This window comes from Calidris pugnax, unplaced genomic scaffold (genome assembly GCF_001431845.1).
Source record: "Calidris pugnax isolate Ruff unplaced genomic scaffold, ASM143184v1 scaffold19, whole genome shotgun sequence".
NCBI lineage: Eukaryota > Metazoa > Chordata > Aves > Charadriiformes > Scolopacidae > Calidris > Calidris pugnax.
Window position 1 is genome coordinate 2,696,406 of NW_015090775.1, and position 17,071 is coordinate 2,713,476.

At 41.3% G+C, this 17,071-nt stretch overlaps 1 protein-coding gene across 6 annotated transcripts in view; it reads left to right on the forward strand.

Annotated features, from left to right (window-relative positions):
• The window catches only part of NEBL (nebulette), a 283,351-nt gene extending 267,099 nt beyond the window's left edge, over positions 1–16,252 (forward strand). For all 6 annotated transcript variants that reach the window (XM_014946207.1, XM_014946172.1, XM_014946181.1 and 3 more), the window contains 2 exons: positions 10,232–10,347; positions 15,856–16,252. In XM_014946207.1, coding sequence (XP_014801693.1) covers positions 10,232–10,347; positions 15,856–16,032 — 293 coding nt within the window. In that variant the 3' untranslated portion in view covers positions 16,033–16,252. The remainder of the gene's footprint in view (positions 1–10,231; positions 10,348–15,855) is intronic.
• Positions 16,253–17,071: the final 819 nt, after the last annotated feature.

Genomic DNA, 17,071 nt, shown 5'->3' on the forward strand with positions numbered 1-17,071 from the left:
GGCTCTGTCACCCTCACCGTGAAGAAGTTTTTTCTCATATTTGAGTGGAACCTCTTATGTTCCAACTTGTGCCCGTTGCCCCTTGTCCTCTCAGTGGGAACCACTGAAAAGAGTCTGGCTCCCTTCTCCTTCAACCCTCCCTTTAGATCCTTGTCAGCATTGATAAGGTCTCCCCTCAGCTTTCTCATCTCCAGACTAAAGAGTCCCAGCTCTCTCAGCCTTTCTTCATAAGGGAGATGCTCCAATCCTTGAATCATCTTCCTTGCCCTTTGCTGGACTCTTTCCAGTAGTTCCCTGTCCCTATTGAACTGGGGAGCCCAGAACTGGACGCAGGATTCCAGTTGTGGCCTCACCAGTGCAGAGCAGAGGGGGAGAATGACTTCCCTTGACCTGCTGGCCACGCTCTTCCCTACACAGCCCAGGATTCCGTTGGCCCTCCTGGCCACAAGAGCACACTGCTTGCTCATTGTCATTTTGCTGTCTACCAGGACCCCCAGATCTTTCTCTTCAGAACTTGTCTCCAGCAGATCCACACCTAACCTGTATTGCTGCCTGACATTCTTCTTCCCCAGGTGCAGGACCCTACACTTTTCCCTGTTGAACCTCATGAGGTTCTTCCTTGCCCAGCCCTCCAGCCTGTCCAGGTCTCACTGGATGGCAGCACGGCCCTCCGGGGTGTCAGCCACCAGTTTGGTATCATCAGCAAACCTGCTAAGGATACACTCTGTCCCCTCATCCAGGTCACTTCTCACATGTGATTGCATCACGATTTTGACAATGTTTTCTGCTGCATGGGACATTGCTGAGTAATTTCTAAGGAAAGGGCAGCAGAAAGAAGGAACTGAAAGCTGCGGGAGAGGCCTTCTAAAGTAAGGCCATGAGGCCCACCGTAGAAGTTGCAGCCTGTGGAAAATAAGGCAGCAGCAATGCAAAATGGGGGAAGGACTTCAATATGTGTGGAACAACATGACTCCTATAAGCAACTTCATCGATTTCAGGGGAGCTAGTCATAATGTCAGTAACACAAAGACATGTGGTGATGTTAGATTGCCTCAGCCAGCTCATAGAGCATCAGCCCCAGATATGCAGTGGGAATCAGGGATGGACTGCCTCTTTGAGACATATCACCTCGTGACTCCTGCTGAGTTTTTCCAACACTCTTTAACTTTAGCAGAGAATGATGTTTTGCATGTCATCTTTAAAAGCTTTCTAAAAGCTCATCTGTCATAGCAGTCAAGTTACTTCTCTTTTTATGTCTTTCACATCCTAGCCTCATCATATCTATCCTGCCTTACTTGCTGCCAAAGTATCAAGATTCTTGTTTCTGATCAGCCTGTGATACAAGCCTTCTTTAAAACGTTCATTAAATTCTTCGTTGACAACAGTTATGTTCCATTTGTCCTGCTTGGGCAGGATGTGAACTTCTGCAGAATTCACGTGTTAGCCTTCTTCAAATCTCTCCTTAAAACTGTTTCTCAAGGTGATTGTATGGATAACACAATGCTGGACTGAGCTCATCTCAAAAGCTTGTACAGGAATATACAATGCATAAGAAATAAAAAGGAGGAGTGATAGGGCTTGTGGTTACCCAAAGAGATGTAGTGAAAACTCCATCCCGAACTCAAAACTGACAGGACAAGGCCTGAAAAAAACAGCCTAACTACAAATTTGGCCCTGGTTTAAAATGGAGGGCAGACTCTATTACTCCTAGAAGTCTTTTCCAACCCAAAACTCCATCCCGAACTCAAAACTGACAGGACAAGGCCTGAAGAAACCAGCCCAACTACAAATTTGGCCCTGATTTAAAATGGAGGGCAGACTATATTACTCCTAGAAGTCTTTTCCAACCCAAATCCCTTTAAATATTTTAACAATGGGGAGCAGCAGCCGACATCTGGGGAAAGTGATAGAAAATGAAAAATAAAATGCTGAGTCAGAGTTTGTAACCTCTGTGACACTTTCTGGAGAAGGCTTAAAAGAGGGATCGGTTGTTATTTTTCACCAGCTTCAGCACAGCAATAAGAGTTCACCCTGGGGCTGTATTTCCTTAGCTATGTGTTCTTGTAACTTGGATTGGGAAGTGGTCAAGGGGTTTGTGCAGTCCGGGCAGTGACTCATCCACATGAACAACACGTGGGGTGTACCCTGGTACCCCAGAAGTGTGCTCTAGAGCTACGCTGAATTTCACTGAATTTTTAGAGTTGGAAGGGACCATAGAGATCATCTAGTCCAACTCCCCTGCTGAAGCAGGATTGCCCAGAGCTTGTCAGAGCATGTTACTCAGGAGCATCCAGGCAGGTCTTGAAAATCTCCAAGGAAGGGGACTCCACACCCTCCCTGGGCAGCCTGTTCCAGGGCTCTGTCACCCTCACCGTGAAGAAGTTTTTTCTCATATTTGAGTGGAACCTCTTATGTTCCAACTTGTGCCCGTTGCCCCTTGTCCTCTCAGTGGGAACCACTGAAAAGAGTCTGGCTCCCTTCTCCTTCAACCCTCCCTTTAGATCCTTGTCAGCATTGATAAGGTCTCCCCTCAGCTTTCTCATCTCCAGACTAAAGAGTCCCAGCTCTCTCAGCCTTTCTTCATAAGGGAGATGCTCCAATCCTTGAATCATCTTCCTTGCCCTTTGCTGGACTCTTTCCAGTAGTTCCCTGTCCCTATTGAACTGGGGAGCCCAGAACTGGACGCAGGATTCCAGTTGTGGCCTCACCAGTGCAGAGCAGAGGGGGAGAATGACTTCCCTTGACCTGCTGGCCACGCTCTTCCCTACACAGCCCAGGATTCCGTTGGCCCTCCTGGCCACAAGAGCACACTGCTTGCTCATTGTCATTTTGCTGTCTACCAGGACCCCCAGATCTTTCTCTTCAGAACTTGTCTCCAGCAGATCCACACCTAACCTGTATTGCTGCCTGACATTCTTCTTCCCCAGGTGCAGGACCCTACACTTTTCCCTGTTGAACCTCATGAGGTTCTTCCTTGCCCAGCCCTCCAGCCTGTCCAGGTCTCACTGGATGGCAGCACGGCCCTCCGGGGTGTCAGCCACCAGTTTGGTATCATCAGCAAACCTGCTAAGGATACACTCTGTCCCCTCATCCAGGTCACTTCTCACATGTGATTGCATCACGATTTTGACAATGTTTTCTGCTGCATGGGACATTGCTGAGTAATTTCTAAGGAAAGGGCAGCAGAAAGAAGGAACTGAAAGCTGCGGGAGAGGCCTTCTAAAGTAAGGCCATGAGGCCCACCGTAGAAGTTGCAGCCTGTGGAAAATAAGGCAGCAGCAATGCAAAATGGGGGAAGGACTTCAATATGTGTGGAACAACATGACTCCTATAAGCAACTTCATCGATTTCAGGGGAGCTAGTCATAATGTCAGTAACACAAAGACATGTGGTGATGCTGTTTTCTGGCTCTATTGCAATTTCTGTGCTCCTCAGAAAATCTCCAGCTTGATCTCTAGTGTCTTGCAGACACTAGAATTAAGCACATAATCATCATCATCTTTCTTTTTACTTCCTGCTTTCTCATGTGTTATTGCAAAGTGTTGCAATATTCTTTGTGAGTTCTCTGAAGTCTTAGCAGTGAGACCGTGAGTTGAGATAGCATCAAGATATGCAGTGAAATAAATGCTTAAAACTGCATGATGTCTGTAAGAGTGAATGAAGTGATTGTTATTTTACATCTGGTCCAGTAAGTGGCATGTATTGCAGTAAATGGCAAAAGTACAGTATTTAGCAGTTGAGGGTACATTGTTTTACCAGGGATTGTCGAGGTTCTGCTGTACAAAAGAATGGAAGAGAGTCTAAGTATGGTTTTGATAAAATATGTCTTGAAACTTACCCTTTAAATGACTTTTCAGCATAAACTTTTTTTAACCTTGTAGTTATGCAATGCTCTCTTAATTATTACTTTCCTGTTTCCACAGTCTGACCTTTTTCTTTCCCAGTCCTTCTCAAAGCATGTCCTGGTTGGTACACACTGTGCAGACACCACTGTCTGCTGCAGCAAGCTGATACTCACTATCATTCTTTCAGCTGCTTCTTTCTCTTGGAGGCTTCCTCTCTGTTTGCTTTTTATCATGTTCATTCAGTTTTCTCTCTCTTTCCTCTGGGGAAGCCTTTAAAGATATAGTAAGAGATATATGATAAATTTCTTCAAGTAGGTAATTTAAAATTAACATCTGGCTTGTTTGGTAAGTGGGACAAGAAAAAAAAGTAAGTTTTGATACATCAGAATGCATCTGGTAAAGTTTTAATGCAACAAGAAAAAACATCCATCTGTACTTCTGGGAGCAATGGTCAGGCCTCAGCTCCCTCACCAATAAATCTGGTTTCAGCTAAATGAATTTCATGTTCCACCACTGTGTTTTATTGTTCCCTTAGGTTAACTAAAACCATTGCTTTTGCTGCTGCTGCAGTCAATGATGTTATAGAACTTCATACTTTGGTCTGAGCCAAAAGATTGCAGTTAACTATGGATGACGATGATGAAGAAAAGTCAAACTCTTTCTCTGCATCATTTAATCTCACCTTGAATTATCTGTATATCACCAAAACTACAGCTCAGCTCTGTTACCTCTTCACTAATCTGCTTATTTATGTGATTCCCAGCTTGTCTTCCAAATGGACAACTATCTGGAGATTTCTTACATATTTTTTGTAAAGAATTGTTAAAAACTATTGATTGTTTTTTGCAGCCCCAATAGGGTATTATTTTAATACGCTTTTAAATTTTTTTTTTTAAAAAAAAAAGGTGAAATTACTCAATCCAGTGTCTCCAGCACTGATATGTGCTCGTATATATGATACTTAATTAAAGGACTAGAAGATAATTAGCAAAGCTTATCCTAGAAATTCCCTAATTCTGTGTGTAGAATCTTTTTTGAATGCTTCTAACACTTCCCTAATTTTCTCCTGCTTTGGAAGAAATGTTTTATTTTCCTGGGCTTAGGTTTTCCATTGTTGCAGGTAAATTAGCAAACAGGTTCCCTGAGACGGTTTGATGGGCTTCTCTCAGCTTGTGAGAAGCTGACTGCAAACCAAGAAAGCGCGTCTCAGACCTGTTGCTGACAGTTGTCACCGAGGCAGGGTTATTGTCCCCAAACTGAGCCTGTCGGTTTGGAGGCTCTAAAGACGCCAACCATCAGTAGGCTTGCTGCCTTATGCTGACAAGGGATGATTGGTAGGAATTGAGAAAGATCTGTTTTGAGGAGAAGGAATCAAGAGCAAAAAGTTTCTACCAGCTTCTTCCCTTGTCTTGGGAAGAAGAAAGGGACTTTCAGGGTGTCTGCTCCTGCCAGGGACCAGGGAAAAACTACCAGCCTTTTGTGGCTGCAGAGCAGCTGACTGATCAGTGGCCAATGCAAGCTTAAGATACTACTTCTTATGAAGTTAAAAGGAGACCTACCAGGCAAGTAGTTGAGCAGTGCATGCCCCATGCTGGTGCACAGGAACCTTCTGCATTACGTGGGATGTGTTGTTTGGAGCTGGAGGATGGGACATCTGGAGGGAAGCATCTGTGATAGGCCCAGCTCTTTTGTGGTTTGAACTCAGAGGGAGCTTGCACAGAAGTGAGGTGGGTGGGGGTGTGGGTTATACCTTGGGAGAGCTGAGCTGATCTCATGGTTTGCTGCTTTCTGCTGCCTGTGGCCTTGGGTACCTGGTCCTGCCTCCTTCCTTGCACCGCATCTGTCACTGGTCTGATCCCTTGCTGAGCTGACTTATCCCACCAAACCAGCAGAAAAACAACCTAGCTGAGAGGAAAGGAAGGGTGGTAGGAGCGTTAGATTGCCTCAGCCAGCTCATAGAGCATCAGCCCCAGATATGCAGTGGGAATCAGGGATGGACTGCCTCTTTGAGACATATCACCTCGTGACTCCTGCTGAGTTTTTCCAACACTCTTTAACTTTAGCAAAGAATGATGTTTTGCATGTCATCTTTAAAAGCTTTCTAAAAGCTCATCTGTCATAGCAGTCAAGTTACTTCTCTTTTTATGTCTTTCACATCCTAGCCTCATCATATCTATTCTGCCTTACTTGCTGCCAAAGTATCAAGATTCTGGTTTCTGGTCAGCCTGTGATACAAGCCTTCTTTAAAACGTTCATTAAATTCTTGGTTGACAACAATTATGTTCCATTTGTCCTGCTTGGGCAGGATGTGAACTTCTGCAGAATTCATGTGTTAACCTTCTTCAAATCTCTCCTTAAAACTGTTTCTCAAGGTGATTGTATGGATAACACAATGCTGGACTGAGCTCATCTCAAAAGCTTGTAGGAATATGCAATGTAAAAGAAATAAAAAGGAGGAGTGATAGGGTTTGTGGTTACCCAAAGAGATGTAGTGAAAACTCCATCCCGAACTCAAAACTGACAGGACAAGGCCTGAAAAAAACAGCCTAACTACAAATTTGGCCCTGGTTTAAAATGGAGGGCAGACTCTATTACTCCTAGAAGTCTTTTCCAACCCAAATCCCTTTAAATATTTTAACAATGGGGAGCAGCAGCCAACATCTTGGGAAAGTGATAAAAAATGAAAAATAAAATGCTGAGTCAGAGTTTGTAACCTCTGTGACACTTTCTGGAGAAGGCTTAAAAGAGGGATCGGTTGTTATTTTTCAACAGCTTCAGCACAGCAATAAGAGTTCACCCTGGGGCTGTATTTCCTTAGCTGTGTTCTTGTAACTTGGATTGGGAAGTGGTCAAGGGGTTTGTGCAGTCCGGGCAGTGACTCATCCACATGAACAACACGTGGGGTGTACCCTGGTACCCCAGAAGTGTGCTCTAGAGCTACGCTGAATTTCACTGAATTTTTAGAGTTGGAAGGGACCATAGAGATCATCTAGTCCAACTCCCCTGCTGAAGCAGGATTGCCCAGAGCTTGTCAGAGCATGTTACTCAGGAGCATCAAGGCAGGTCTTGAAAATCTCCAAGGAAGGGGACTCCACACCCTCCCTGGGCAGCCTGTCCCAGGGCTCCGTCACCCTCACTGTGAAGAAGTTCTTCCTCATATTCAAGTGGATCCCTTTATGTTCCAACTTGTGCCCGTTGCCCCTCGTCCTCTCACTGGCAACTACTGAAAAGAGTCTGGTTCCCGCCTCCCTCAGCCCGCCCTTGAGATACTTGTAGGCATTGATAAGGTCTCCCCTCCGCCTTCTCTTTTCCAGACTAAAGAGCCCCAGCTCTCTCAGCCTCTCCTCATCAGGGAGATGCTCCAATCCCTCCATCATCTCTGTTGCCCTACACTGGACTCTCTCCAGCAGTTCCCTGTCTCTCTTGAACTGGGGAGTTTTTTTTTTTAAAAAAAAAAGGTGAAATTACTCAATCCAGTGTCTCCAGCACTGATATGTGCTCGTATATATGATACTTAATTAAAGGACTAGAAGATAATTAGCAAAGCTTATCCTAGAAATTCCCTAATTCTGTGTGTAGAATCTTTTTTGAATGCTTCTAACACTTCCCTAATTTTCTCCTGCTTTGGAAGAAATGTTTTATTTTCCTGGGCTTAGGTTTTCCATTGTTGCAGGTAAATTAGCAAACAGGTTTGCTGAGACAGTTTGATGGGCTTCTCTCAGCTTGTGAGAAGCTGACTGCAAACCAAGAAAGCACGTCTCAGACCTGCTGCTGACAGTTGTCACTGAGGCAGGAGCCATGGGTTATTGTCCCCAAACTGAGCCTGTCGGTTTGGAGGCTCTAAAGACGCCAACCATCAGTAGGCTTGCTGCCTTATGCTGACAAGGGATGATTGGTAGGAATTGAGAAAGATCTGTTTTGAGGAGAAGGAATCAAGAGCAAAAAGTTTCTACCAGCTTCTTCCCTTGTCTTGGGAAGAAGAAAGGGACTTTCAGGGTGTCTGCTCCTGCCAGGGACCAGGGAAAAACTACCAGCCTTTTGTGGCTGCAGAGCAGCTGACTGATCAGTGACCAATGTCAGCCTAAGATACTACTTCTTATGCAGTTAAAAAGTTCAAGCTGTCCTCGATTTTCAACCAACATAACAGATTTACTGCTGTTATGAAGAGATGAGACTCCGTTGGCTTCTGTGAACTGACCTGCGTTTATGCTGGTGGTGAATTAGGCAAAATATATTCATTCCAGCTTGTTCGCAAAACCTTTGATTAAATTATGTTTTTTTTCTATATTCTCATGAAGCGCTACATCTGGACATGTAGCAATAGCTTGTATCAACACTGAAACATAAATTATTTGATGAAGTACTTAGGACTATTCACTTAATGCATGATAATCCTGTGAACATGTTAACGAGCAGCAATTCTCTGGTGATTAAACTGCTTTAAAATGTCTTTGTACTCATATGTCATTAGAATGAACTTGGCGCTTCTAAAACATCCATTATTCATCGTGTTCCAGTGTTGCATCTGACTGTGTATCACTTTAATTTCACTCACTTAACAGAGCAATCTATTCATTACAATAGTTTGAAACGTGTTTTCTAAATCAGAAAAACCCTGGCTGAATATCCAGTGTTACTTTTCAAGTATAGTGCAGCAAAAAGTAACATCCCAAGTTGTAATTACATGCTTAGAGCATTTGAATGTACTAGCCAAGAAGAAATTTTAAGAACTTTTGTTGAAATAAATTATTTTGTTATTTGGGAATTTTGTTAGCTGGATTTTGTTAGTAGGATTGGTAAAACACCTTGCTGAAAACAGAAGGTTGACTTTTTTTTTTTTCTTAAATAGTTCAGCAAACAATTTCTTGTATTGTTACTGCAAATATGAATGCTTTTTTTTTTCTTTAAATGGAGGCTTCCTGCTTCTCCCATGTTTTTTCATTTTACAAGCCCTGGGTCCTTCCATACATTGTGAACCCTATGAATCCTACATTAGCTTTGCCTCCTTTTTGAATCTGTGTGTGATGGCTGCTCCAGAAGTGGTTCTTACTTCCCAGCAAGCCCAAGAGATGTATCTGAGAAAGTTTCGGACTGCTAAATGACTCCATATTTGAAGGTTTTTGGCTCATGGGCTTCATGGGCTCCATCCCCTGCAAGAGAAAGCTGGCTTTTGTCAGAGTTAGATAGAATACCAGCTAAATGGACCACTTGAAAAAGTATCAATGGAAATGCATTTTCTTTCCAGTGCAGCTAAATGAATTTCCAGTTAAACTAGTAAAATTCTGGTAAATAACAGTGGAGATGGGCTAATGACCTCCCATACAAGCCAGAAGTCTTTATTCTCAGAGTGTAAAACATGCACAAATATGTGGTGACTAAACTTCTAATCTTTAGATATTGAAAACCACTTTAGTCTCTTAATTTTGCTTTAAAAATACTTATTGGGCTTACTAGGAAAATAGTGAGTCGTCACTTATGCGGTGCTTATTTCTCACAGATTTTTGAGCAACTGTGTTTTTAACTCATTCTGTTTCAATGTGTTGCTGAATTAAGGTGTTTGAGCCGATATGGAAATTTTGTGAGTGCTTTCTAGTAAGCAGTAGAGGTAGGGAGGCCTTGTTGGTTGTATTAAATCTTTCAGCAGCTTTTGGTACAATAGAAGTCAACATATTAATGATTAGCATACAGGATCATTAAAGTAATGTAACTGTTAAAATAATGTGACTAGAATATGTGTGAAAGAGATGGAACAATTGTGTGGTAAGAGGAAGATACTGAAAAAAGTGGACTTGGAAATATTTAAGTAACTATTGATCTGTCTGTGTTCGGCTAAGAATGCTGATTGAATCAGAATAAACTGAGAAACACAGCTGTGGGCTCACTTTTTCACATTTCTGTCTCTTCCTGTGAATCGCAGTCCTTCTTTGTTCATGGCCAAGAGTTTGCAACGAGTTAAAAATTAATTGCAGAGAATTTCTACTGAAACATTTCAAAACTATATTGATATATAGCGTTTTTCATCAATCTTACCTTAAAAATTGGCAGTTTATGGCACATGATATTTAGTGCATCATCTGTGGCAGTATCAAAATTGAGTTTGTGGTGTCTCAAGCTTTCATACACCTTTTCTATGGTCCTAAGGTATGTTAAGCTTTTCCTTCCAACTAACCTTGATAGTGTTTGTGGATATATTGCTACAGTTTTGGCTACATTTATGTGTAATTCAGTCTATGAAAAGCCTTATGTTATGAATGGAAATAATTCTGAACTGTTTCATACCGAGGAATGGTTATTTACAATGCAAGTAATCTACAGTTTCTACACAATGCTAGATAAGAGCTTTTTTTAAAAGTTAATTAATGTGTCTGTATTTCTTTAACACACAGCCCCTGTTCTCCCTGGGGCATATCAGCAAAGTCAGTCCCAAGGATATGGATACATGCACCAGACCAGTATGTCATCCATGAGATCCATGCATTCACAGCCTCATTCAGCAAGTCTGGTGAGTACTAGATTTAAAAGAATGCTTTTCTTTGGTAAGCAACATAATCAGCTATTGTGAAATCTCTTAAACATGAGTGAATTGGTCCTCTTGAGTTCTATAGTTGGACTATTTGACTGTCCTAAATGTGACAGTCCTTGTATATAAAAAAGATTAAGTGACTGAGGGCAATGGCAAGGACTTTTATGTTAGAAAGCATTAAAAAAAAATATCATTTATGATCTCCAGAAGGTAGAGAAATAACTGACTCTTCTACCTGCTTAAAACAAGTAGTAAACGCTTGGACAGTATTTTACAGGTTGAGCTTTGATATTATGCTCTGTGATGAATTCAGGCTCGTAGTGTTGGATGAAAACTGAAAACCACTGATTTCTTAAGATCACCCTGTTGGTTTAAATTTGTTTCAGATTTTTTGACGTGTTGATTTTGTACTAGCAGGCTTTTTCCCTATCTGTATTACTCATCTCTGCTTGTATAAAGCTGGCTCAGGCTCTGTATTGGTGTGCCCTTTCTAATTCACCAGAACAGTCATGCACCCACTCGTGCCTGATCCAAATTGAGTTATACTGCTGGGCAACTGAGAGGAAGTGACCCCAGTCATGAAGTTCTTAATTGTGGTGAATGACAATGTAAAGCTGGAGTGAATATTTCATTTTAGAAGTAACTGGTCATGGAAGGAGAGCCAAATGTCTATTCAGCTTGGATTTTTAGGAAATTGAGCTTCTTTTATCTTTTTGAACTCTAATAAAGTTTGATTTTATGGTTATCTTTTTTTTTCTCATATATCACTGCCTAGAGATTTTGTAGTTCAGATCCAGTCACCTTTTAACTTAAAAATATTGACTTGTAATTTTGAATTTTAATCTATTTTGAACAGATGTATATTTAGTATCTCTGTCACCTTTTTTAGAGATGAGGAAGTATTTTATTATGAACCAAACTTAGATCTTGCTGAACTGGAAAAAAACTGCTTTCAAGATTAGCTGAAATTTGTGTTTTTCTTTAAGACTGAAACTCCATGGCATTTTATACTCTAAAGATCATGACATTCTGTGAGGTTTGGGTACTTTCAGGCTTGCTGGTTTCTCAGCTGCTTGGGGGCTGAGAGGGCTAACTTGCTGGGAAGTCTGGGATCCAGATACCTTTATCTTTGGGTGAGCCAACAACCTGAGAAACTCTCTGGAGACCTGCATGACAGCTGTGAGGCAGCCCATACTGGAATCTACCAGTAATTTCCAAGGATATTGCAAGGCATTTGGAGAGCTGGCTGCTTTCCCAAAGGGACAGACTCCAAAAATTGGGAGACCTGGAAGTCTGGGCTTTGCCAGCAGATTTGCTAGTCACTGGGGAGCAAAGCAAACAGTCTTCAAGTCCAGGAGGTGGAGATTAGAGATGCCTGCAAATCTCAAAATGCATGTAGCAGCCTTCTCAGCTATGTGGGCAGGTAGCTGGCTACCATTTCCACAATATCTCTACCTCCCAGTGATCTACCTGGTGGGCTGCCTGTTGAAGCAATATAATTTCAGTCATCTTGAGAATCATCATTTTCCTCTCCTTCCAGAATTGGGAATTGCAAAGGTAATAGGAAATGGAAGAGAGTGATGTTAAAGAATTTTAAAAGTGAAGAATTGACTCAGTGCCTCCTTTCAACAGGATTTCTTATCCCTTTTGTGAAACTGTTGTCATTTGACATTCTTTTAAGTGATAATAGCTGTTTATCATGGGGGGAAAAAACAGGAAACAGCAAACTTCCTGGTTGGGAAAGATCTGGTTGGTTGAAAACTGTGTGGGTTTCCTTGAAGACAATAAACCCCAGACAGTTCCAGAGGGAGAAAAACAAGGACTGCTGGTCTGGTGCTGACTGCTAACTTGCCAGTCTGGTGAGGAAGGTAGAGTGTGGTCTTATTACCCCCAGGGTGATGATTCGGCTCCAAAAGAAGCATCTTGGACACAGCTAGGAACCTGGCACGCTCCCTTGTCTTTCCACATCCTCATCAAAAGACTCTCTTTTCTCTGGGCTGTGCAGCTCTACCCAGGTGTGCTGGGCATGTTACACTCAGCTACTGGGGTGATACCTGGTTGGGGATGTGTTTAAATGTAGTGACTTTGCACAGGCTGGAGGTTGATGGCAGTCTCCGAGTGCTTTTAAAACGCAGTACGGACGTGCCCTAGGAGATCTGACAAATTTACGCAATGTTAGATTCGTTGCTTTCAGCTGCTTTCAGAGGCAGAGGGGAGAAGAAAGAAAGAGGGGGAGGAGACTGGCAGTAAGAAATCCTTGCCTGAATACGGATCTCAAAGCACAAGCAGGTTTTCAGACTTAACGAAAAGCAATAAAGGTGAAGTCACCCATCAGCACCTGAGTTTGGCCAGGACATCTCGAGGGTGAGAGAGTCAGATCCCATGGGTTATATCAGGGTGGGGGTGACTGGAGAGTTAGCTGCTGTAGTAAAACCTACTCCTTTCAGCTGGTTTGTTGCACTGTTATCAAATTAGGGTCCCCAAAAGACATAGGTTCATTTTATTATCACATCCACCAATGTCTTATATTGGGAAATAGAAATATTTTAATTTCTAAATTTTGGTTTATTTAATTTTGAGCTGGGTGTGGTTTGTATCAGGCATGATTCTAATACAGACTTTGGGTAGATTTTTTTTTTTCTCTCCTTATAAATTGCATTGTTTTCTGATTCTTAACTTCTACTCACTTCCTATGAGCAGTTCTGCATAATGGGTATTCTGAGTACAGAATGTTTCATAACAGACCCCTGAAGGCTGTGTGCCTCTTTGGAAAATAACAGAGGCTGTTCTCAGGCCTTTAGGTAACTAGAAGTGGCAGGAAAACAAAATCTAGGTTGCAAGTTGGCTTTCCTGGCTAGCTGTTGTATGGGAAGGACACTGCAACAGGTACCACTCCTTGCAAGGAGCGATCCATAGAATAAGTATGAACTGGTGGGTGAAGTGGAAATGTGCATCTGTCAGCTCACACCTGGCTGGGGAGCTGGGAATATGACAGCTGGGCTTTAATTCTTCATACCCACAAGACTTACCATTCTGTCTGAGTAAGGTACCTGCAAGTTAGTTAGACCTTTGAGGAGGTGGGAGATGGGTGAGTATTTGACTGTTTTAGAAAACCCCAACCTTTTCTTATAGCCCCTTGTACACTCAGTACCTGCCAAACTCACGACTGACAGAGGAATAATTCACTAAAATGCATTTTAAAAATCCCTGCTTTCAGTCCTTTAAGCATTGTAATTCTCAATTATATAGCCCAGACTACACTCTGAAGTGATAATTAGGCATTAAATGCTAACAGGATTATTATGGAGATTTCTCCTGACAGCCATTTAGCACCTAATTAGGTGTTAAGGCCATAAATTTAGGTTTCTCAGCAGCATTTAGGGCCCTAATAAATTTTTTTTAAAGTTTGAAATTACCAGCTTGTCTCCACAACTGTGCCACCACAGTGATGTAGTCAAGTTGCCTTAAAGGAGACAGCAGTAGTGTGTCCTGTACCATGGTGTTCTAAGGATGAGTGAGCATCCTTCTGGGTGAGCAAAAACTTCTCTTTTTTCGCAATTATATGTTAGTTTAATAGAACATTTAATCTCTTCCCCTAGTCTTTGCCCATTTAAGGGAGACATATAAGCACGGCTCAGAGGAAAATCCATTCTCTGCATTATGACACTTGGACTTGCTACCATTTTTCTTAAATGGACATTTTTTAAAAATAAATTGTTTAAAGGACTAACTGCTGCTAAGCAGTAATAGCAGCTTTTTCACTGTTTTTTTGGAGTTATTTTCAAGGCTCAGTGTAGAGATCAATTGAAATAGATGGAAGAAAGAGTCTCAAAGGCAGAGACCATTCCTTAAGAACTTCCAAGGGTTAGTTTTCTAGTTTGTGAATCTTTAAGGAATTTTTTGGTGATGATAGAATCCTCCCGATTAGTTGCTTTGGTGTAGTGCATAAACCACGATGGTTTTTTTTTCATCACTTCCATAAACACTTGGAAGACATTAAGGAACCACCAAGAAACCACATACCTCTGTTTGCTAATCACTCTTGGTCAGAGCCTGGAGGGCAGCAACATTAGAAAGCGTGGCAGAGAACAGTTATACAGAGCAACATTCAAATACGGTACAGAGTAGACTTGTCAGGAAAGGTAGTGGTCTCCAGTGTTTAACCAGGAGTTGATCTCTCTGGAGTGTTTAATCTTCACTACCAATGAGAAAGGCAGAATCAAGACAAAAAGTGAATTTCTAGCATGGGTGCAGTAATAATGCATTTCCATATAGTGTTTGGATTAGATGACCCCATATTTCCAATGTGACACATGGCCTACTCACTGTGTGTGGAGGAATCTCCATCTTTTCTGAAAATAGTTTCATTAAAAAACCCTCAAAAAAACCCATATAAAATGGACTAAAACTTAGAGTTTTTTTCCTCAGCTGGGAAGCAGAACAAAGTTTGCTGTATCTGAACAGGTTCAGACAATAGTACTAGGCATTAACTCAAACGTTGACTGGTTTTTCCTTTTTTCTTTGTAAACCATTGTACCAGAAAAATTCAGCTAGATATGGTGATGTATCAAAAGTTACAGGTAGGGAAATTGGATATTATCATTGATGCTTGAACTGCTCTTGACTTCTGTTGAGACAGGATAAGGAAAACAAAGTACTGCTGGGAATTATTGAATGAGGTGGTTTTGTTCTGCTGTTAAAATACAAGGGGAGACTGTTCCCTCTGAGTTTGAAAATCCACTTTGAATTCCAGTAAATGATAGCACTTTATTTGTTATGAGTGGGAATAAATACTCTCTTTAGAAAGAAAATGGAAATCTTGGCCTACAGTGGACAGAGGTGTAGAGAAATTTGGCTTAGCTAATTACAGGACATTGTGTTCTGTTTAAAGCAATCTTTTATCTGAATATGCAAAAATGAGTATTCATTAAAATTATTTTTGCAGACTTTTGGAAATCTTGTCTTTTTTTTCATTAGATAATGATATACTCCTAATTTGGGCTAAATTCCTAATGAAATGAAGGACATTCAGTGAGATGTGAAAGTTAATGACCTGGACAAAGACTGTATTTCTTTTCTGTGTGAAGACACAGGAAAAGCTATTTGGGAATCATGCAAATAAGGAGCAGAAGCACAGCTAGTCATGGCTGGATGTAATGAACTGTTACTAGTGAAGATACGAAACAACAGTTGGAATATTTCAAGAGGCAGTGAATGACTTGAAATCTGTTTGTATGAGAACTTTGGGCAATGTAGGTTCACAAAAATAATTATTTTGGTACTCAGAAAAAGGGGTTGTGTCATTGTATATTTGACAGGGTGGAGGGTGTACTGTTTCTTTTCAGTAGGTAGCTTGTGTTTTCTCTCTCTGACTTGCTCCCTGTTTCCTAATTCCTGCTCTTTTCATTTTCTTTGTGCAAAAAAGAAAAGGAATCTATCTCTGTTTAGGCTTGAGACTTTACAGCTTTGTTTTCTTTCCTTCAACAGAGAACATACAGAGCTATGTATGACTACAGTGCTCAAGATGAAGATGAAGTTTCCTTCAGGGATGGTGATTATATCATCAATGTGCAACCAATTGATGATGGCTGGATGTATGGTACTGTTCAGAGAACTGGGAAAACAGGAATGCTTCCAGCAAATTATATTGAGTTTGTTAACTAATTTTTGTCTCTAAGTCCTTTGAGCTTTATGATTTACTCAAAATCTAACCTTTTAGAAAAAGTCAGAGGAATCTTTTCAGAGTACATGTTCATTACTTTATCACTGCTATAACAGTCTGCATTCTCACTCAGAATCCAATTTAGAGTCCTTTAAAGTAAAGAATCAACAAGAAGCTCAGAGCTTTGAAATGGCATTGTTTATAATAGTGCTCCCTCAAAATAAAAAACATATATGGAAGGTCGGTGCTGCCAATCCTATAAAGATTTCAATCAATTAGCTATAAAGGGAAAATAACTTTTCCCTACACCTCAAAGACATTATTTCTCTTTATAATAACAACCATAAAATTGATTCACTTCTTATGGCACTCTGAAGTTACAGGAGGTTAACACACTGTGTTTGAACACATCTTCAAATTATTAGGGAGATGTTTAATGTTTTAGCAGTTAGCATCCTAATAAAAACAAAAACGTTGAGCAGATAATTCAATCATTTGAAATCATGACAAGTAATATGCTAGTAAAAAAAAAAAACACCAAAAAAAAATAACACCCCCCAACTCTCCAGCAGCCTTACAGCAAATAGGTCTATTTTGACAGCAAAAATTTCCTGACTCTTGGAAGCCCGCATTGTTTATTCCTGGATTGCTCATTTTCTCTGATTTCCAACAGTGACCTCTTCTATCAGCTTTGCTTGCAGCCCGGTCCATCAGTTAGATCCATGCCTGGATTCCTAGTTCTTCGGTATCTTTTCCACAGAAAATTCCTTGCAAAGACTATCTAGTCAACAGAAACTCTTCTGTTTCCTTCTAATAATAGTTAGCATTTAAATAGAAGCTTCCATTAGGGCAGTGTACAACCAATACTTCATATTAGTTCCTTTACCTTCTGCTGTGCTGCTGTAAATAAATACCCCGCGTGAGGCCCCAGTGCTGTGCAGTCACACGAGGCCTACCCTCACGTCCCTCCTCCTTACCACAGGTAACGCGCTTCATGGCTGCTTTGCTGATGAGCTGATGTACCTCCCCCCGCTGCAAAGA